Below are 23,035 nucleotides of genomic sequence, written 5' to 3'. Positions count from 1 at the left end.
GTTTCCTAGAGAGTGTAACTTGTGTAGAAAATGACAGCATTTATAACAAATCGTAACAAGTGAGGCCAAGAATTGTTGCTTGTTACATCCCTGTATTGAGAATGGATGGAAATCATAATACAGCATTGAGCTGTATTGGGATTGTAAATGTGCCTTTATAATCATCTTTGTACTAATCACCGCAGGCAGTTAAGAAAGAGAACTTTGGAGTCAGACTGTATGCATATTGGTTCCATTACTTACTTAGTTCATGACCTTGAGCAAACATTTAACTTCTGTGTGCCTTGGCTTCCCTATCTGCAAAATGGGAGTGATGGCAGTCCCTCCTCACCGGCCTTGTTGTCTGGCTTAGTCCAGGCAAAGCACGTAGAAGGCACTTAGCACAGACTCACTGCAAGTTCATTCATGCTGTTATCCTTGTAGCTTCACCTTCCTACACTGTAAGCGCTAATGTCCAATGCAGTCTCCTACAGCTCATGTCTAAGGTTGCCCTTCACGCCTCACCCCTTCTCATTCGTTAAAGTCCCTGATTCACTTCACACTACACCAGTGATTCTCAACCAAGGCAGTGGTCAGAGTAGAAGGGAGGTGGGGCATCAGGGAGGTAGAACAAGATTGAGGATCAGCAGAGTTCACAAATGTTTGGGCATGGTGGGACTTCAGAGCTGAAGAAGATACCGCTTCTGTTTTCTGACAGCTCATACAATATAGTAAACAATGAATTCTGAGGTAGAGTGAGAGAGGTTGAATAAAAGCATATAAGGAGGGCTTCCCTGATGGCTCAGTGGTAAAGAATCTGCCTGCCAATGCAGGAGACAGGGGTGTGATCCCTAGTCTGGAAAGATCCCACATGCCGTGGAACAACCAAACCCATGCGCCACAACTACTGAGCCTGTGCTCTAGAGCCCAGGAATCGAAGCTACTGAAGCCTGCATGCCCTAGAGCCCATGTTCTGCAACAAGAGAAGCTACCACAATGAGAAGCCTGCATGCCGCAACTAGAGAAAAGCCTGTGCAGCACTGAAGACCCAGAGCAGCCAAAAATAAATAAAAAAATTTTTAAAAAGCCTATAAGGAAAATGCTGTCAGAATCAAGAGGAAGGCATGATTCATGTGATTGGTAGGATCAACGAAGACTTCCCCTGAGGAGGTGTTTTTATGCAAGACCTTGAGGGGAGAAAGGAATATTTTGCAGCAGGGTTAAAGAAGATCATCATGGTCATTTACTGTCTTCATTTTATAGACAGGAGGATGGAGGTTCAGGGAGGTTATAGAACTTGCTGAGATCACCCAGTGAGTGAGTGTTGGGCCATATTGGAGCCCCAATTTAGTGTTCCTACCACTGCCCTGCACAAATCCGTGGAAGCTGACGTGTGAATTTCTGTCCTGTTTATAGCAGCCTTGCTTTTCATTTGAAGCCCTTTGCAGGGTACGTAACTCACTGTATCTTGGCAGGTATTACTTGGTAAAGCTAGGTGCTTGAAAATGTGTTTTGATCAACCCTTTGAAGACTCAACTTTTAAATGTATTTACCAGGAAAACTACCATGGAAACTTACTGTTGACCTTTTCAGGTTATATTTTATTATTGCTTTAAGGAAAAGGCGATTTTACCTGTTTACTAGCTAATACTTGTATTTAAATGACTTGTTTCAGTTATACCCTAGAATGTGATGCACTGACATCCATTGTTTCTTACCGATATAAGAAAAGTAAGACAGAGAAGGACTTGAAGGAATGGTATGAGGTTAAAGTGCTTGGCATGACAAGGATTGGGGCATTGCCTAGGATTTGTTGAGGATGTGGTGGGAGATGAATCTGAAAAATGTGGTATCTCTGGGCCTCTAGGCCCTTGGGTGGCTATACTTGATTTTGTGGGTGTCTGGGGGCCATTTCTAGATTTGAGGTGTGTGGGACTCAGTCCACTGCCTCCAAATGGGTGCCTTGCCTACAGCCTCTTGCCTCCAGTCCAGGCCCTGAGGCGCTAAGGTTGGGTACTGAGCCTGGTTTCACTTGTCATTCATTCATTCACTAAGGGCCTGACCAGCACTGGGTGGGACCAGGAGCCCGACCTCCAAGTCTTCTTGATATCTCTCTGATAATTAACTCATTCCTGGGTTTGGCTGTCTGGCTGAAGCTCTGAAGTTTTGAAGTTACTTGGCTACCTGTTAAGTCAGAAGGAATGATTCATTTGTGTTTGTAAGCTATTCATTAGTGTTCAAGATAATACCTCACATTTATATGACACTAAAGTGCTTTCACATAAATTATCTCATTTGATATGATCTTCAAAACAAGCCTGTGAGGTATGCAAGGACTATTAGCTCCAATTTATAGATGAGAAGACTGAGACCTGCAGAGTTTAATTGATTTGGCCAGCATAAGGTGGCTCGTAAATGCAGAGCACCTGCCCAAACCTGCATTTTATATGCCTCTTTCAGAGCTGTTTTCCATGACCCACAACTGAGGAGCAATTAGGGCAACAAGAGATGGCACCAGAAAGCCTCTCGCTCCCATCCTTGACACAGATAGAGATTTGACTCTGTGAGTACAGCTGCCCGACCTGGGTTAACTTGAAGGATATTAAGCCAACCTGGACAGCTTGAGGATGTGTATTAAAATTTGTGTTAAAACTACCATAGTGGAGTTTTCATCTCAGTGAAGGTAGAATTAAAAATATTCTCTATTTGCATAACTGCTTTCCTTATTTTTGCTGCTCCTGAATACTTTTATTTGGTTATTATTGTTTTTCTTTAAGTCAACTCTCTTCTTTTTACTAATATAATTTTGTTTATGAAGGAAACCAATGCATTAAGGGGAAAAAAGAATGAGATGTAAGAAGTACCAGGGCCCAGAGAGAAAGAATTCTGTGCCCAGGCAGAGAGAATGACTTTGGGGGTAGGGACCGAGGACGTTAGGGGTTGAGAGTGATAGCAGGCCATGGGGGTGAGGTGGGGAGCCGCCAGACCCAGGGTATCTGTCAGATCTGAGGGGTGGGAATCTCCAACCTGAGGGAAGAAGGCAGGTGAGGATTGGAGAGTCTGGGCATGATGTAAGCCTGCTTAGGGTAAGGGTGGGAGGGAGAGGCAGGCCTGAGAGAAGAGGGCATCTGAGGAGGTGGAGGTGGTCTCCAGATGTAGACCAGTCTGGTTTGGGGACGTGGGCTGAGAAGGAGGGCAGGGCTGGGGTTGAGGCCCAGGAATGGATACTGGGAGCACCAAAGGGAGACCCAGAGGGGAGAGCCTGAGGGGAGGGAGGACCAGAGGAGTGACCTCAGGGATGGGCTGGGGACCTGGATCCTTTAAGGCACATAGGGGCAACATATGGGCAGAAGCAGCCCAGGCCCTGTGCATGGTCTTGGTTGGTTCAGGCTGCACAGGTCACTGTCCTGAGTCTGGACCATGGACCATAGTTAGCAGACTGAGAGATGTTGACATGAGGTCCAGGTGCCCGCAGAATCATCTCACAGTACTACTGGCGGGCCTACATTTGGAAATGCTGAGCTGAGAACACTGGTCTGGGCAGCGGCTGGCACCCTCTTTGCTCAGAGCCTTAGGAGCAGTCCCGTTTCCACAGAAATTTCGAAATTTCTCTGTAGTGCTGTTGCAGTGTAGACCATAGGCTGTAAGACATGAAAGTGACCAATCTTTTAGGCAGAGGGGACTTCCAGGTAAGTGCCTAGAGCTCTTGGTTTACTTCCTGCCTATGACATCAGGCGGTCACATAACCTTTGGGGTTGTGGCTAGTGCAGGGTTGATGAGATGTCTGCCTCCCCCAGGCTTGGCGAGAAAATACTGCCCAGGCTGAGATTACTAACTCTTCCTCCTTCTGGCACTGGGCCTGTAATGACTTCTCGCTGATTCACCAGCATGATTTGTTCATTCGGTATCTGTTGTCACATGGAGTGGCCTCCCTGTATGTCCTCTGTATCTGAGTCTACCCTGTGAGTTGGGCTTTTGAAAACTGGACTTAATTACTTGTACTATTAATACTTACTTGGCTCCAAGTTTTATTATATGAAAGGATAACAGCCTTCTAAAAAATAATGATCTCTTCTTTGTAGGGCACCTTTCTTTTAAGTTAATGATGGCTATTTTATATTTATTGGGCCCCTTAGCACCTGGCTTTTTTGTCTAAGTTGGGAATTCATTCCTTTCAAGAGGTGAAACTGGAGGCAGGTGGATTGTCAGAGGCCCTCCTGTGTGCCTGGCACCAAGCCCAGTGGAGATGGTGGGAGACCCAGCTCCAAGCTCCTTTCCCTTCTCTGGGCTTAGGTTGCTGCAAGTGGCCAATCCAGTTATGGAGCCTCCAGGAAGGGCTGGGCTAATGCATAACTCATTCTTCCCCTCTGTTATGCGGGGGGATAACATTTAGTTCCCACTGTGGTTCTTTTATCAGTCTGTTATAGTGATTTCTCCTTAAGAGGAAGTGTTAGCAGGTAGAAGGAGAAATTATGAAATAGTGTGGGAGTATCTCCAAGGCTTGGAACAGCACCCACTTCCTTCTGCTCTTCAGTAGGCCAGAAGCAACTGACATAGTTGAGTTTTCCTAATTGTGTTTGGTTGAGAACAAATGGATGTTTGCCCCTTTCATTCAAAAGGTATTTATTGTGTGCCTACTGAGTGCCAGGCACTGCCCAGTGCACTGTTCTGGGCCCTAGGGATAAGCAAAACTCCCTGTCCCCTAAAGCGCATTCCCTTTATTTCTAAGAACCCCCATAATTCCATATACCTGTGTGCTCTCATTTGAAGTACAATCATAACCGGTGTGTCTGTTTTTCCAGGCCATACCAAAAAAGAAACAGCAGATTTATAAGCACTTCCAAAGATACGCTGGTATCTGGCACAGTCTAGTAGGGAAGAGATATTTCTATAAAAGAGTAGAATTTGAGGACTTCCATGTTGGTCCAGAGGCTATGACTCTCTGCTCCCAATGCAGGGGGCCCTTGTTTCATCCTTGGTCAGGGAACTAGATCCTGCATGCCACAACTAAGACCCAGCTCAGTCAAATATACTTTTTTTAAAAGTAGAATTTAAGATCATCACCACCTGAGGAAGCGTAGGAAAAGCCTGACTCTGCCCTCAGTAACATCTGAACATTTTGTACTGTTCAGTAGTTTATGTTCTGAGTGATGATCCTGCATGACGGAAGACTGATCAAACTCAAGTAGTGTCCTAGGATGGAGAAGGGAAGGGAGTAATCTGTGGTATTTTTGAAAGGCATCAAAAGAAAAGACCACACTTTTGCAAATTGGAGTTTAAAGTCCTCTGGTTCATCTGAGGTTCATCTGAGATCTCTGTCATTCCAGGACTGGGTCTTGGAGACAGCCTGGTTCTTGGAAAAATCATGGTCTGGGCAGGGGCTTTGGGTGAGAAGCCCCTCAATTGTCACCTAGGTCCTTTCTGTGAAGTCTCAGGAACTGTAAATGACTATTTCCTAGTGCTAGGGAGACCTGAGTTTTTAGGAGAAAACTATAGGTAAAGAAGGAAAACTGCAAGTGTTGAGATAATTCAGTAGCTTTTGGCAACTTTCAGTGGCTGCTTCAACTCTCCCTGGGTGTCAGACTCCGTTTCATAAAGGAGCTGCCAACCCTAGGATTAAATAGTCCTGTCTCTCACACATAATAACACAGAAGTTGTTCTGTTTCTTTATTCTTCTGAAAGTTCCTCTTCCTTCTCAACTTATCATGATTAAGAAAAATAGTATGGCATCTTTTTTGCCCTCTTGAGCTGCTAGTAAGGTGGAATTATTTCATAATAAACAGTATTGACACAGAAGCTTTTCAGAGGCCCGTTGTAGGAGAGTTGTGTTTATGAGATGAGAAATTTTTCAGGTACTACTCATTCCAGGAGGGCTGGGCGGAACTGGGAGTCCTGTTGGTAGCACAAAATACCAAACTGCAGGCCAGCTGATTCAAAGTCAGAACTGGCCTTCTAGGCTAAAACCCAGCAATGGGCCTTGCCCAGGGCAGGCTTTAGCAGCTAAAGACTGTAATAACTAGTTAATCAGGACAGAAAGATTATAATAACTAGTTAATCAGGACAGACACACTTGACCAGCATTCTTAGGCCAGCTGGGTTTTTGTTCATGGCCAATCTGGAGGATCTCAGGCTACCTACACTTTGAATGAGGGTAGTTCAGAGCCCTTGGGGGCTGACCAAGGATAGAATTTGAGAACTGCTCCCAGCATTCCTGAAACCAGCCTTGTACACCTTGAGAATTCATACTGGATTGACCTGGGTCCTTTGCTGAAGCTTCTGAAGTCAGGTTGGCATCATCCTGGGCTGGTGTCACAATTTACCTCCCTCCTAGGAGTGGATAAACAAGAGGTTTGGACCTTATATTGAGTACCTGGTTTTGTTAGGTACTTCACATGGATTATTTTCTTTAATCTTCACAATGGCTCTATGTGTAGCGGATACTTCCCACACTTTGTAGTTGAAGAACCTAAGGCTGAGTGAGATTTGGTAATTTGCCCCAGATTGTGCTAATAGCATGCAGAAGATTCAAAATTTTAAAACATTATCTGTTAGACTCCAGAACCTTCTTTCTTTCAGTGAACCATGTTGCTTTCTAGCTTAGGATAATTGAAAGAAGCTAAACATCTCTGGTTTTTTGCTTTTTGTGTTTTTTTAAATATATAATTAACATGTAACATATTAGTTCAGGTGTACAGCATAATGATTTGATATATTTGAGATCTATATTGTGAAATAATCACCAAAATAAGTCTAATTAAATTACATCCATCACTATACATAGTTACAATTTTTTTCCTTGTGATAAGAATTTTAAGGTCTGCTCTCTTAGTAACTTTCAAATATACAGTACGGGGCTTCCCTGGTGGCTCAACAGTGAAGAATCCACCTGCCAAAGCAAGAGACTTGGGTTCTGTCCCTGAGTCAGGAAGATTCCCTGGAGAAGGAATGGCAACCCGTTCTAGTATTCTTGCCTGGGAAATCCCATGGACAGAGGAGCCTGGTGGGCTACAGTCCAAATAGTCGCAAAGAGTTGGAAACAGCTTAGCAAGTAAACAACAACTAACTATAGTTGCCATGCTTACATTTTATCCCCATGGCTATTTGTTTTATAACTGGAAATTTATACCTTTTAATCCCCTTCACCCATTTCGCTACCCCATTCTGCCAACTGCCTGCCTCTGGGGCAGTCTGTTCTCTATGAGTTTTTTCTTGTTTGTTTTTTAGATTCCACAGGTATATGAGATTATATGGTATTTTTCTCTGACTCATTGACACTCAGCATAATGCCGTCAAAGTCCATCCATATTGTCACTGATGGCAAGATTTGCATTTTTATAGCTGAGTAATATTTCATTGAATATATCTATCTGAGTGTGTGAGTGTGTGTGTGTGTTTGTGTGTGTGTGTATGGGTATGTGTATGTATAATCTCCATGAAATTAAAAGACGCTTACTCTTTGGAAGGAAAGTTATGACCAACCTAGACAGCATATTAAAAAGCAGAGACATTACTTTGTCAACAAAGGTCCGTCTAGTCAAGGCTATGGTTTTTCCAGTAGTCATGTATGGATGTGAGAGTTGGACTGTGAAGAAAGCTGAGTGCGGAAGAATTGATTTTTTTGAACTGTGGTGTTGGAGAAGACTCTTGAGAGTTCCTTGGACTGCAAGGAGATCTGACCAGTCCATCCTAGAGGAGAACAGTTCTGGGTGTTCATTAGAAGGACTGATGTTGAAGCTGAAACTCCAGTACTTTGGCCACCTGATGCGAAGAGTTGGCTCATTGGAAAAGACCCTGATGCTGGGAAAGATTGAGGGCAGGAGGAGAAGGGGATGACAGAGGATGAGATGGTTGGATGGCATCACTGACTCAATGGACATGAGTTTGGGTAAACTTCAGGAGTTGGTGATGGACAGGGAGGCCTGGCGTGCTGTGGTTCATGGGGTCGCAGAGTCGGACACGACTGAGCGACTGAACTGAACTGAACTGAACTGAATGTATAATCTCACATTTTCTTTATCCATTCATCCATCAGAAGACACTTAGGTTGCTTTCATGTCTTGGCTACTGTAAATAATGCTGCAGTGAACATGAGGGTGCACTATATTTTGAAGTTAGTGTTTTCATTTATTTTGGATAAATACTCAGAAGTGGAATTGCTGGATCATTTGATAGTTCTGTTTTTATCTTTTTAATATTTATTTGGGCTACGCCACACAGCCTGTGGGATCTTTGTTCCCCAACCAGGGATGGATCCCTGGCCCTTGACAGTGAAAGTGTGGGATTCTAACCACTGGACTGCCGAGGAATTCCTGGTAGTTCTATTTTTAATTTTTTGAGGAATCTCTATACAGGTTTTTGTAGCTGCTGCACCAGTAGAGAAGGAAATGGCAACTTACTCCAGTGTTCCTGCCTGGAGAATCCCAGGGACAGGGGAGCCTGGTGGGCTGCCGTCTATGGGGTCGCACAGAGTCGGACACGACTGAAGAGACTTAGCAGCAACAGCAGTAGTATAACTGGGATCACTTTCTCCACATCGTCACATTCTGTTTTTTGATAATAGCTATACTAACACGTGTAAGGTATTAATAGTATCTTATTGTAGTTTTGATTTGCATTTGCCTAATGGTTAGATGTTGAACATCTTTTCATGTACCCGTTGGCGATCTGTATATCTTCCTTGGAAAAAATGTCTATTCAGATCTGCCTATCTGTTAATGAGATTGGTTTTTTTGTTGTTTATTTTGGGTCTTTTTATTAACCCCTTATCAGATATATGATTTGGAAATATTTTCTCTGATTCCATAGTTTGCCTTTTTATTTTGTTGATTTGCTGAAGCTTTTTAGTTTGATGTATTCCCACTTGTTTAGTTTTTGCTTTTGTTTGTTGCTTTTGCTTTTGCTCTCAAATCCAGAAAAAACAAGAAATCATTGTCAGGACTAGTGTTAAGGAGCCTAATTTCCATGTATTCTGCTTGAAGTTTTATGATTTCATGTCTTACATTCAAGTCTTTAATCCACTTTGATTTCATTTTTGTGTATGTGTAAGATAGTGATCCAGTTTAATTCTTTTGCATGTGACTACCTAGTTTCCCCAACAGTATTTTTTATTTTTTAAAATGTTATTGAAGAAAAATTTTATTGGCACATGGTTGATTTAAATGTTGTGTTAGTTTCAGGTGGAGAGCAAAGTGATTCAATTTTCTGTATACATATATTTCTCTTTTTCAGATTCTTTACCCATGTAGGTTATTATAGAGTAAGTTCTCTGTGCTCTATAGTAGCTCCTTGTTGGTTTTTTTATGTACAGTAGTGTGTGTATGTTAATCCCAAGCTCCTAGTTTATTCCTCCCCACTCCAAAACTATTTATTAAGGAGACTGTTCTTTCCCCATAGCATAGTCTTGGCTCCTGTGTTGTAAATTAATTGACTGTATATGTGTTGGTTTATTTCTTGGCTGTCTGTTCTGTTCCATTGATTGAGGTGTCTGTTTTTATGCCAATACCATACAGTTTTGATTACTATAGCTTTGTAATATAGTTTGAAATCAGGACGTATGATGCTTCTAGCTTTGTTCTTCTTTCTCAAGATTGCTTTGCCTATTTGGGGTGTTCTGTGGCTCCATAAACATTTTAGGATTTTTAAAAATTTTTCAGTGAAAATGCTCTTGGAATTTTGATATGGATTGCATTGAATCCACAGATCGCTTAGGGTAGTAAAGACATTTTAGTAATATTAATTCTTCGAAACTGTGAGCTTGGAATATCTTTCCTCTTACTTGGTCTTCTTCAACTTCTTTAATCAGTGTCTTATAGTTTTTGGTGTACAGGTTTTTCACCTTCTTGGCTAAATTTATTTCTAGATATTTTATTCTTTTTGATGAAATTGTAAATGGAATTGTTTTCTTAATTTCTCTTTTCTGATAGTTCATTGTTAGTGCATAGAAATGCAACAGACCTTTGTGTATTGATTTTGTATCCTTCAAACTTTACTGAATTCTTTTATTCTAACAGTTTTTTGGTGAACTCTTTAGGGTTTTCTATATATGATATGTCATCTGCAAGTAATGACAGTTTTATTTCTTCCTTTTTGATTTGGATACATTTTGTTTCTTTCTTTTTAAAAAGTTTTATTTATTTGACTGTTTTGGGTCTTAGTTGTGGCACGTGGGATCTTTGTTGTGTCATGCAAGGATCTTTCATGATCTTGCGTGAGTTCAGTAGTTGTGGTGTTGTAGCCACACGTTCTGGGAAACAAACTCACTCAGAAGGACAGTGCAGATAGTGGAGTGCAGTTTATTACACAGGCGGGTCCAAGGCAGAGTCTCCTCTTAGCCAAGGACCCCGACCAGCATTTGTGAAAATCTTTTATACCCCATGTGTATGTGTCTGAACTCTCCACTCCAAATTCCTTGAGACTTACATAAACCAAGGAAAATACAATCCCAATAACCCCATCATTCACATGCTATGTGCTCAAACAGTCAAACAATTAACCAATAATCAATAAACCCGAGGTTACATTCCGATAGATATAGAAAAATTTATGGCCTGTCTGGAGGAAGGGGTGATTAGTGTATGTTTCTCTTAGGCAATGAGTAACCTAGATACGATCTTCAAGGTTCCCCTGTCTGGAGGGGGTCTTATCCTTCTGTTGCTGTTTTCATAGGCACTAAACACAGAGTTCAGAGTCCATTGGAAAGGTGGCCGAGCATGATCAGCATGAACAGGCCTAAGATGGAGTCCAGGCCCTATGAATTCCTTCTTCAGTGGTGCACAGGCTTAGTTGCTCCACAGCATGTGGGATCTTAGTTCCCTGACTGGGGATCAGTCCCGTGTCCCCTGCATTGCAAGGTGGATTCTTATCCACTGGACCACCATGGAAGTCAGAAATAAAAGAAATAAAAGTGCCTTTTATTTCTTTACCTTGTCTAATTGCTCTAGCTAATTATGTTTGTTTGTTTGAACAATTTTTTTTTTCTTGATGTGATTACACAGTGAGCTTGTGTAATACAAGATCACTGTGAAAAGTAAATGTCAATTATAATGCTCTCTTTCGGATATATTTTCATATTTTCATCTAGTGAGTGTGACTCCCTTCTTGGCCTTCTCTGACACCACCCTGGCAAAAGGTTTGGGGTGCTTTGTTACAACTGGTGAGGGTGGAAGTCTAGACTCCCAGTTCCTTCTTTGATGGCAGGGGTGATTGGGAGCCACAGTTTCCCCTATGGTATATGGCTAGAATGGAACAGTTATTGTCTGAAATAATGATTGCATAGTTTTTCATCGAATGGATTTTCAGTATCATAATGATTGCTTCATTATGTCACAGTTTTCTCATTTGTAAAATGAGGATAATAATTTCTACCTCATAGGGACATGTTAAGAGTTATGTAAGTTACTGGGACTTCCTGGTGGTCCAGTGGCTAAGACTCTGTGTTCCCAATGCTGGGGCCCCAGGTTTGATCCCTGGTCAGGGAACTGGATCTCTCATGCCACAGCTCAAGTGTACTTGCCCCAACTAAGAGTTCACATGCCACAACCAAGAGATCCCATATGCTGCAACTAAGACCCGACAAAGCTAAATAAATAAAATAGATTTTTTTTTTTTAAAAAGGAGAGAAATCCTATTTTAAAATAATAGAGTAAAGTAAGTTACTGTATATAAAGCACTTCAAAAAGAGCCTGCTACATGATAGGTGCTAGCAACCATCTTGGAATGTAGATTATTTCTGACTTTTTCTTTTATAAATATGCTATAATGAACAGCAATGTTTATAAATACTGTATAAACTTCTAAGTATTTCTTTAGAAGAGGCCTTGCTGGATCAAACGGTCTGCACTTTTCAAAGCTTCCTGATATATACTGCTAGATTACTTTCCAGAATCATTGTATAAGAAATTCCTTGGCAGTCCAGTGGTAGGGCTCTGCTCTTCTACTGCAGCGGGTGGGGAGCAGGGCTTTGATCTCTAGTCAGGGAACTAAGATCCCACAAGCCACGGGCGCAGACAAAAAAATCCCATACAGACCAGAATCATTGTATTAATTTACATATTCACCACAAAGCCGCCAACATTAAATACCATCCTTTGTTTTCCTTGTTGTCAGCTGAGAGGTGAAAAGGACTTAACTTTCATGTGTAAGGCTGAACATTTTTCATGTCAACCATTTATATTCTATGACTCTCTCTTCATGTTCTCTGTTTTCTTGTAGTTTGTCTTTTTCTTGTGTTTTTTTTTTCTGCATGGCTTCTTTGCATAGTAAAGATGTCATGCACATACTTCTCTCAGTTATCATTTCCCTTGTCCTTTTTTTTTAACTTCTTTTTTATATTTAATTGGAGCATAATTGCTTTACAATGTTATGTTGATTTCTACTGTACATCAGTGTGAATCAGCTATAAGTATATATATATATCCCCTCCCTCTTGGGCCTCCCTCCCACCCACCTCGTCTTTTAATTTTGTCTATGATTTTTTTGCTTAGATAAATTTAAAAATTTTCATTGTAAATCCATTCATTTTGTGTACATATACATGTGTGTGCATGTATGTGTGATTCCTTCCCTTGCTTTAATGCTTAGGAATTTCTTCCCCACACTAAAAGTAGATTAATAGTCCCATCATTTTCTTTCTTTAGGTTCTTTTAGTTTCATTTTTTGTATTGAGGTTTTTTTGTTTTTAATCTATCTGGAATTATTTTGGTATATGGCTTGAGATGAAGAACTAACTTTTTTCACTCATTATGTTGGATTTTAGTAATACTTTTTACCATACATTGAATTTTTACATTTATTACTGTTTGTTTCTTGACCATGCTTATATGTTCCATTAATCTTGTCTTTGTGCTTCACGACAAACTTTCATTAGCTCAAAGAGAATTTTGGGGTTCAAATTCTTTGGGCTTGGAGACCCCTAAAGCCTCTTTAGTCATTCATCCTGATTCATTACTTTTGATCTTAGAAGGCTTTCCACATCTGGCCCTGCTCACGCACTGTGGGGCTTTTCCTTCTGATTGGTCCACTCTCTGCTTTATGAATCACACATACCTTATGAATCATGCTGAGTTTCTTTATTTTCAGAGTCACACCTGAGTTACCTTTAGCGCTGTTTCTCTTCTCAGGCCAGTTTGCATTTCTTTGCCTTCATATGTGCCCTCGCTCCCTAGCATTTCTTCATCCCAAGTTTGTGTTTTTAAAACTTGTTTGTGTGAATTTTATTCTTTTCCTGGTTTTCTTCTGTTACTTTTCTTTGGTCAAAGGGTTTTGTTTTTTTTTTTTTTTTAATTAAAATATTCTTTGACAAAAACATTATTTTTACTTCCATGTTTTATTGCAACCACATCTCTGCTTTTTCATGTCCTTTTCTGTTTTCAGTACCTTTTTCTCATTAAAGGAAAACATATTTCTCCTCTGAGTTGGTCTGGGGCTTGAAGGGAAGGAAGTCGGGTTCTTCCACACCCTCTGTCTTGAATGCCCTTTCTGGCTCGGCTTGGAGAACTATTACTCACCTTTCAGATCCAGCTCAGATGTTATCTCCTATGTGAGGCCTTTAAGGCTAAAATTAACTCATCTCTCTTCTTTTTTTTCCACTCTAAGGGACCTCACTTACAGGCATCTTACAACTGTAGTATTCGTTGTTTTCTCAGCCATTTTCCTTGCTAAGCAGTGTCCTTCCTCTTCAGTGTCAGGGAAATTCCCGATTATTCTCTGTATCACCAGCTTCAGCTCAGTCCTTCCGTATCCTCCATGTTCCATGAGTGGACCCAGGAGGTGGGGTAGATTTGGTGCTGTACCAAGGGGCTCTCAGAGAGCTTCCCTCCTATCTGTAGACATTGCTCTCTAAGAATGAATACCAGCATGACCTTGACTTTCTTACCTCACCTCTCCCCTTACTCATCGGGCCAGTGCATGAGACTGGTAATTTTTTCCAATAGGATTTTGCAATACAGAATGTTCAACTCCTCACACCTTTAAGGGGTGATTTGGAAATGGAGGCCCAGGCTAGGCCTTGAGTGGAAAGGGGTTCAGGATACATCAAGTTGATTGGGGCAGTTGTGTTTGGTTATAGATGTTGAGTGTGTGGGAGGCTGGAGGGGTGGGAGTAAGATGGGGGTCCACCCAGATGGGGAGTGAGGTGACCTTGGTCTAGTTATACTGTTGCTTCAAATGAAATCTGATGAGACTGGTAAAGACATTTGTCGAAGGAACATATTCTGGAAAGAGAATTGATGAGAAAACAAACTAATATATGTAGATTAATTTCCCATTATTATATAACTAGTTTTTTTGTTTGAACAATTTTCCTGTTTAAGTTAAAAAAAAAACAACTTTCTGATATAGAGCATTAAAATGAAATATAAAACAGAAAGCTGTTTAATATCATTCCTTTAGAATAAAAAACTATAAAGCATTCTCTAAAGAAAGAAAAGAAAATGAAGAGTGTTCTACCACCTAGCCCCCTCTTGCCTCTTATTTTGCTTTCCTACTATTCCTTCTTACTCCTCCCCTCCCTCTTATTGTCCTTTCTCGCATTTACAAAAAAGAACACGTAACACTTTAAAAGAGCTCCATAATACAAAAGAAACCATCTTCCACAAAATTCAGCCTTTGTAGGGCATGACTGCTAATCCTGGTCCTGAGGGCAGTGTTGCAAATTGAGGCAAGAGACACCCTGTTCTCCCTTCCTCTTCCTCTCAGCCAGTTCAGACACAGCACCTGGGATCAGAGAGAGAGGAGAGGTGGGGGCAGAGAGGCAGAAACAAGACCCCAAAGACTTCTGTTTGTTGGAATGATCAGGGGGAAGGACTTGGAAAAGAGGGCTGGGGAAATAGGGAAAGAACAGTAGCTTTTTAGTTCTCTCTATGTATTTTTGTATTGTTTTACTTATTGAAGAAACAAAAGACGCTTGGTCTTCTACATTGGCAGGAGGATTTTTTTAACTACTGAGCCATGGGGGAAGCCTGCAAGTATGAAGAATATATAATAAAGGCTTGGTTTAAAGTAAAAAAGAAATAAGTCCCTAGGCATAAATGGAGAAGGGAAAGGAAAGAGTAAAGGGAGGAATGACAAATGATAGGTTGCCTCAAGAGTAAAAGATGACATGTCAAATGTAAGACTATGAAACTATCACCTCCTCTTCCCTTATTATTTTTTTTAATGAGGAGAAGAAGGCGACAGGATGAGATGGTTGGATGGCATCATAGAGTCAATGGATATGGGTTTGAGATAGTGAAGGACAGAGAAGCCTGGCGAGCTGCAGTCCATAGGGTGGCAGAGAGTCAGACTCGACTGAGTGACTGAACAACAAATAGTGAAAAAAAAGCTGGGTTTTGTTATTGTTGTCATTACTTTATTGTTGGTGAAGACCTAGGTTGGGGTGAGGAAGTGAACATAGGTGGGCAGTTGGGAAGGTTAGGGGGCAGGGAGGGACTTTTACACTTTCTGCCCAAAGCCTGTGCTGGGAGTGGTTCCTGCTTCCTCAGGCTCAGCCAGGAGAGCTCTTAGTAGATGGGCTTGCTTGCCCGGGCAAGTGAAAGTGTGCTTCTAGCTCTGGCCCAGCAGGTGGCAGCACACCCCAGAGGTCCTGGGCTAGGTGTAGCTGAAGGTGCAGGGGGCACTGGGCCACAGACCCTCCCCTGGGGGTGCTGGCTGCTTGCCTCTGAAGGCCCTTTTCTAGCACACTTTGGATTGAAATGTTTATTGGTTCCCTGTAGGAAGCCTGGAGAGCCAGTCTGCTCAGCTACTGATGGAGGTTCTGGGCTAGAGGCTTCTCCTCCCAAGAGATTTGAGCAGTAGGTAACGTATACAGGCAGAGTGAGGCCAAGGCCTCAGAAAGCAGAGGATTTCTGGGTTTTGTGCTCTTCTGCTTTCCCTTATGAGTGGGGAATATACAAAAGAGAACCTTGGTAGCTATGCTTATTTATTTTTACTAATATAAAAAATAATACTTATTTTCTTTTTAATAAAGAGGTGCAAAGATGAAAACTAAAAATAGACCATAGCTTCCCCACCAAGATACCCCCTGTTATCAATAAAAAAATAATAATAAAGACTAGTTTAAGGTTTGAAAAGTAGAACTACAGAAAAGTATACAATGAGAAGTGAATGTTTCTTTCCCCTCCACTTTCAGCTTCTCTCCAAAAGAAACCACTGTTTCTTGTGATTGCTGTGAGGGGAAAAAGGAAAACAAAGGCTTGCACATGCTCGAGTGTTTCTAACTATTTACATTTCTTTTATTTTTGATTTATTTTTAACCCCCAAATTATCATATTAACATATACTGTTGTAAGCCTTGTTTTTTTCATGCACTGTACCTTGAAGATACTTTCTTTTTTTTTAAGTTGAGGTATAATTGACACATCACATTGGATTAGTTTCAGGTGTAGAACATAATGATTCGCTCTTTGTCATCATACTTAATCAGTTTTTTTTCTTGTAATGAGGACTTGAAGATATTTCTGGACAGCACATACAGACTTTTGTCTATGATGATTTCTTAAATGAGTCTCCCCGTTGTTGGAGATTTTGGTTGGCTTTACTTTGGGGCTTATATAAACTATGTTTTAGTGGGCGTCCTTGTATATTTATTTTGGCATGCTTCTGCAAGTCCAAATTCCATAATAAGTTAAAGAGAAAGTACATTTAAAATGTTGATGGCTAAGTTTCCCTGCGGAAATGTTGCCCTGGCGTACATTACATTACACTAAGACTGTGTGAGTGCCTGTTTCTGGATGGCTAGAGGGAATCTGCCCCTGCCAGGAGCCTCTGACATCCACAGTGGTGAGACTGGGCGCTCGGCAGGAAGCAGGCCCAACCCTGCTGCTGGGCAGCCTTCAGCTCCCTCCGTAGCCTTTGCTTCCACTGAAGATCTCCACTGTGGTTGTGAGATGACTATTTCAGTGTGGCAACCTTCTTGTAGCGATGCAGAGCCCTCCCTGGATTTCCCTTATCCCGTTAGCAGTGTTTTCCTGTCTGTCTTGGGGTGAGAGAATGAATAACCCAATCTTGTCTCTTCCAGGTGAAGAAGGCATATAGACAGAAGGCCCTCTCCTGCCACCCAGACAAAAACCCGGATAATCCCAGAGCAGGTGAGCCTCTCCTAGGCATGGGGAGAAGCCCAACCCACCTGGGTGTGGTGTGAATGCCATGGAGGTCAACGCACGCAGCCTGACTTTGGGCACTGGGCCCGTGGCTGCACTTCACACGTTAAAGGCATCTGATCAATTGCTGATATACTCACTCTTCTTTGTTGGTTGGGCATCTGTTGATGTCTTCCTTTCCAGCAGCCTGTGGCTTCTTTGAGGTGCTTTTCTGAGGGAGCACACCGTCACCAAGTCTAACTTTACTTTTCTCCTCTCTCTTTTTTGATCTCTATGTTTAGCTGAACTCTTCCACCAGCTTTCTCAGGCCTTGGAGGTACTGACCGATGCTGCCGCCAGGGTAAGCACATCCTCCTCTATCTGAATTGTCCCCCACATTTAGAGACCACTGTGTGCTTCATCCTCTATACTTGGCCATACTGTCCTCGCCTGGAGACTGTCACCAGACTGCCTCACTAGCTCCAGGGCTAGTGGCGGGGCCAGGGAGGAGGCCTGGCGCTGTGTGTGTTACCCTGTTGACTCTTCCTTCTGCCAGGCTGCGTATGACAAGGTCAGGAAAGCCAAGAAGCAGGCGGCAGAGAGGACCCAGAAACTTGATGAGAGAAGGAAGAAAGTAAAGCTCGGTAGGTGGCATCGTGGTGCTGGCGCCCTGCGGTTTCCCTGGGTTGTTTTTGTGCAGCTCCGCCACCTTTGCTCCTATAGCTTCAGTTCCAGCCACTCAGAGCTTTGGGCCCCAGTCCTGGACAGAACCCCGTTCTCAGGGGTGGCTCCTGAAGGACAGTCTGAGGAATAATAACAATGACTAGGTGTGCTATTAGCTAAGTATTGTTACAGATGTTTTACTGCCTCCTTTAATTATCACGACTGTCCAAAGAGCTGGGTGTTACGAAACCTATTTTTATAAACAAAAGAGGCTAAGGCACCAAAAAGATAAGAACCTGCTAGAACCAGGATTTGAACCCACACGGCACGAGCACAGTCAGGTCCTTGTTGGCCGTGCTGTCGTTTATCTGTGTCGTTTGTCCGAGTTCTGCACAGAGCTCTCACTCTGAAATCCCCTCAGAAGGATCCAAAGAGAGCCAGACATTCGCCTTTTGAAAAACAGCTTTATTGACATTATTTCATATATCCTATTGTCCACCCATTTCAAGTGAACAACTCAGTAATTTTTAGTAAATTTAACAAATGGTGCCACTATGACTCTAAATCAATTTTAGAACATTTTCATTACCCCCACAAGATTGGTTCAGGCATTCTTCACTCAATTTTTCTCCCCTTCATCTTGCCTGTTTCACATCCATATATTTATTATGTACATATACCATCCCCGTACCTCCATCAAAAACAAACAAACCTGGAGTTTAGGTAGGTAAAGTGAACAGAAAAGAAAGCAGCGAGTCCCAGACCTGAGAGAAGTGTTTGCCGCAGCAGCTGACCTAGGACAGAGCCACAGGCAGGTTTCTCTTGGAAGGTGGGAAGGGCTCCAGGCCCTGGGGTGATGTCCTTGCATGGAGGCTTCTGTCCCTGTAGTGGGGTCTGCAGTGAGGCTTGGTAAATGTGAGTTGAGGGGCAGGTAGAGGAGACAGTGGAAACTCGAGCACAGTGGTGGGAAAGAGCATCGAAGCCAAGGCAAGGTTGCAGGCTGTGGTGCCAAACCGCAGGAACAGAGGCCGGCAGCTCCACCCACTGGCAGCCCCGACCCGTGGCCGCGGGCTGCTGACATCAGCACCCACCCACACCTTCACTGTTCAGAGAACCAGCTTGGTCAGCGGGAGCTACTGTAACTCTTCCAGACCCCAGCCACTCAGCTGGAGCCTATACTCTTTCTTGTGACAACTTTTCTCAATGGAAATGAATCTGGGAGCACATGGGCATGGAGGGATGGGGGAGAATTACTGGATGGGTTCATGCTACTTGAGACTTTGGGGTAGCAGCCAGAGCCAAGTGGGCTGGGGCCATGTGGAAACTGCTTAGACCAGACATTGGGTCATTCAACCCTTGTGCCTAGACCTGGAGGCCCGGGAGCGGCAGGCCCAGGCCCTCGGCAGCGAGGAGGAGGAGGAAAGCGGAAGCGCCAGGACGCTAGAGCAGGAGGTGAGCGTCCAGGCCCTGCGACCATCCGCAGGAGGAAGAGGCCGGTCAACTAGAGGCTGCTGTGGCTGGGGCGGGCGTGCCCTTCCCGCCTTCCTCTGTGGGATCTGGGTCGTCTGTCCCACCCGCAGGTTGCTGAGCCTAGCTTGCAGGTGGAACGTCCCAGGGACCTTTGCAAGGTGAGCCAACCTGGAATTGGATCTGCACAGAATTGTCACCCTCCCCAACCCCCGCTCTGCAGATCGAACGCCTGCGAGAAGAGGGTTCCCGGCAGCTGGAGGAGCAGCAGAGGCTGATCCGGGAGCAGATACGTCAGGAACAGGAGCAGAGGTTGACAGGTGAGAGTCCGGCCCCCACACCGGCCTCCCACTCTGAGGTGGCTCACAGTGGCCACACTGGCTGCTCGGTGAAGTTGATCTGGAAGCTTCTACCTGCTGGAACCCTCCGGGTACCCCACTTGGACACGTGCCACCTATCCTTTCTTACAGTTCTCTGGGGTTTTTCACTCTGCCCGAGATCTCCTGGCCGCATTTATGTTGGCTCTATTTTTGGAGCAGATCACCAGGGCAGGGCGGGGAAGGCTCTGGGACCCTTTGTTTCAGTAGAACTGTGAGGTCTATACCTCTGACTCTTGCCCCCAGAAGGCATTCATGGCCCCTCGTTGGTGTAGTGCTAATCATGGCCTCCAGCAGGCAGCTGGGCTGCTACCCTAAGGTGGCAGCTGGGGCCGAGGGTGGGATTGCTCCTACTTGCCCTGTCAGGCTCCACAGCAGGGCGGGGCACTGCCCGTGGACAGGAGTGATCTTTGCCAGGTCCTTGTGGCCCTAGACTGTGTCTCCCCTGGGGGAACCTCTCCACATTCTACCTTGCTAATTTTTCTAAATTTTCTAGGAATGGCAGAAAATCCTGAAAACAAAGAAACCCCCAAGCTAAAGGTGAGCCCTGCAGGCTCCACAGGCCACCTCACACTGCCTCCTCTCAGCAAGAAGAGATGCTTCTGGGGTCACCGGGGCTTGTGGTGCGGACACTGGATCTCTGGAAGCCACACCACTGCCCACATGCCATCCTTCCGTCTTCCCAAGGCCTGAGCATCAGGATGGCCCATCAGAGCTGGCCGTGAAAGGCTGTTCTTAGACCTGAAGGCTGCAAGGCAGCCCTCCCTGAGGCCCCTTGAAGGAGAGCATCTTATAGGCTCTGTAAGAGCCCTGAGACTGTGGCTGAGCAGGCCTCCTGCCTGTCCATTTTCCAAGGGGAATGCATTTCTTGGGGGTGCTCCCTAGATCACTGGTGCCTTGAAGGCCAGAGGGGTGTCTGCTCAGTTTGTAAAGCTCAGGTGCAGGATCTGGTCCTGTTGAGAAGTCAGTGTTTAACGGTGGCCCCCACTGCCATCTTTTCAGCTCAAGTGGAAGAGGAAGAAGGAAGCTGAGTCACAAGGTGGCTATTCCAGAGATGTCCTCCTGCGGCTCTTTCAGAAGGTCAGCTCTGCTGACTTCCCTCTTACCCATCATCTCAGTCCCCGCGTCAGCCCAAACCTCAGGATCTCCAGGCCTAACCTTCCTTCACATCTCTACCTGCCTTTTTTTTTTTTTTTTTTTTCTGTGCCATAAACTATGTGGTAAGTCATTTCAGTTGGGTCTCTTTGTGACCCTATTTACTGTAGCCTGCTAGGCTTCTCTGTCCATGGGGTTTTCTAGGTGAGAATACTGGAGTGGGTTGTCATGCCCTCCTCCAGGAAATCTTCCCCACCCAGGGATTGCACCCTTTTATCCTGTGGCTCCTGCATTGCAGGGGGATCTTTTTACCGCTCAGCTACCAGGGAAGCCATAAACCATAGGGTAGTCTAAAGACTTCTACTTGAGCCATGGCCCTCCAGTCACTCGTGTTGCCATGTGCCACCTCCAGCCAGATCTAGCCCTTGTCATCCTTAGAAGTAAGGGGCTTGGCTGGGTGTATGGGGAGAGAGGAGGTGGGTGTCTGGCACTAAAGCTCCGTCCTCTCCATCTCCTTCAATCATGGAGGCAGCTGTGCGTCTCTGCTGGTCCAAATCCCCACGTCTGCCCAGCTCGCCTTTGCTGTCTCCTGTATTCTTGGAAAAAGAAACAGCAAACACAAAAACCTTTCTTTCCCATCTCTGATATGCCCTCTCTGGGAACCTAGCAACAACAGGTTATCCCCAACCCAAAATGACTTGGTTGCCTCTGGGTGGCCTAGGCTTATCTCCAGTGTGAGCTGGGCCATCCTGAAGGCTGGGCCATGCTTACGGGACCCCTTATCCTCACAGTACGGAGAGGTGCTCAACCTGGTGCTCTCTAGTAAGAAGGCAGGCACCGCTGTGGTAGAGTTTGCAACCGTCAAGGCTGCGGTGAGTGCTCTGTGGGGCTTTGGGGGCCACCAGCAGCCCTGCCATTCCAGGGGAGGAACTCAATTCTGTGGGCCCTCTGAGCTTAGGTGTCCCCACTCCTTGGGCCAGCTTAGAGCCAAGATTTCCCCAAGGCCCACAGGTCTTGGGAGAGGAGACAGAGTGAGTGAAGGAATGAATAGGAGAATGTTCCAGGGATAGTGTTATTTCCTACTGCCTGGCTCCACACCCCTCACCTTCCCCTGGAAGCCAGTGTGCCTCCAGGTTGGGACCCTCACAGAGCCTTCTCCCCTCCCCCACTGCCCAGTCAGAAGACTCAGGTTTCCCATGAGCGTCAGAGCTTCAGCACACCATCGCATGAAGGCTGCTCCACTTTGCTTGGAGGATGAGAGTGCTGGTTCTGGTTCTTTCTGTAGGGGTAGAGAGAGCCATTGTGTAGCTGACTGGAATGATGGGACTGGGACTGGCTGTTGTATTTGACAGGAGCTGGCTGTCCAGAATGAAGTGGGCCTGGTCGATAACCCTCTGAAGATTTCCTGGTTGGAGGGACGGCCCCAGAGCGCGATGGGCCACAACCACCCAGGACTGTCCCGGGTAAGGAGCCAGGCCTCACTCTACTGGGCCTACTCAAGCTTCGGGGTGCCTCTTCCTATCTGGGCTCTTCTCAGGGCCCTTTCCTCACAAACCCATCATTGGGACTACGGAGAGATTGTCAGGTCTGCCTACCCAAGCAGGAGGACTGTGATTCCTTGCTGCCTCTTTCCAGGCTGGCTTACCCTACCCACAACTCTTAGACCTTACTTTCTGTGTTCTGGTCTCCCTTGGGAGCTCTCATCATCATCCAAAGGTGTTGCCCTGGCCTGTGGGTCGCTTGGGTGCTGTGTGAAGCATTTGGTGCTGAGATGACCTGGTGCTTCAGGGAAGGGCTGGTGAGGAGGGTGGCTCCCTCCTTCCCCAACTTCCTTCCAGGTGTGTCTGTGGCTGTCCCAGACAGGGACCTACTGTCAAGAGGCAACATTTCCTCTTTAGAAATAACACTGGCTACCCTGCCAACACTGAGGTGCTACCTGGTGCCCAACTCAGGGGGAAGCACAGACTTGAGCTGACACATGCCACGTACCAGCTCTTAGTCCCCACAGCCCCACGAAGGCTTGTGTTCACTTCCCCTCCATACACATATATATACACACACCCGGCCCAGGTCACACCTGCCCCCGCTTTGGTGGGGCAAGAGCTCTCCCTTCTCGGAAGCATCTGGAGGTCTGTGCTTCAGGCTGATGTGCTCCAGCCCCTCTGGGGGGAAGAGTGCCCCTCAGCAGGTCAGCAGGGGCTCTGCTCCCACTGCCTCTGGCATGTCCCCTGCTCTCTGACATGGCCCGCACCCGTGAGGATGGGGTGCTCTCTGGAGTGTGTCCCAGACCCTGGACACAGGAGGAAAAGGAACTGCTCTGAGCCCCACCTGGGACTCGTTAGAGACTGTTTCTCTCCCCCCCTCACCCCTGTTAAGTCC

General features: G+C 44.9%; 1 protein-coding gene across 2 annotated transcripts in view; it reads left to right on the top strand.

Annotated features, from left to right (window-relative positions):
- Positions 1-23,035, top strand: part of DNAJC17 (DnaJ heat shock protein family (Hsp40) member C17) — a 29,624-nt gene that overhangs the window by 2,279 nt on the left and 4,310 nt on the right. The window contains exons 2-10 of one of the 2 annotated variants that reach the window (XM_055537397.1): positions 16,994-17,063; positions 17,357-17,415; positions 17,611-17,698; positions 19,084-19,169; positions 19,408-19,504; positions 20,058-20,101; positions 20,564-20,641; positions 21,448-21,528; positions 22,009-22,119. In XM_055537397.1, the coding sequence (XP_055393372.1) occupies positions 16,994-17,063; positions 17,357-17,415; positions 17,611-17,698; positions 19,084-19,169; positions 19,408-19,504; positions 20,058-20,101; positions 20,564-20,641; positions 21,448-21,528; positions 22,009-22,119 (714 nt within the window). The remainder of the gene's footprint in view (positions 1-16,993; positions 17,064-17,356; positions 17,416-17,610; positions 17,699-19,083; positions 19,170-19,407; positions 19,505-20,057; positions 20,102-20,563; positions 20,642-21,447; positions 21,529-22,008; positions 22,120-23,035) is intronic. The other variant, XM_055537398.1, reaches the window with a different exon arrangement.

Source organism: Bubalus kerabau, chromosome 10 (genome assembly GCF_029407905.1).
Source record: "Bubalus kerabau isolate K-KA32 ecotype Philippines breed swamp buffalo chromosome 10, PCC_UOA_SB_1v2, whole genome shotgun sequence".
In the NCBI taxonomy this organism is placed as follows: Eukaryota; Metazoa; Chordata; class Mammalia; order Artiodactyla; family Bovidae; genus Bubalus; species Bubalus kerabau.
This window is presented reverse-complemented; position numbering and strand designations above follow the sequence as displayed.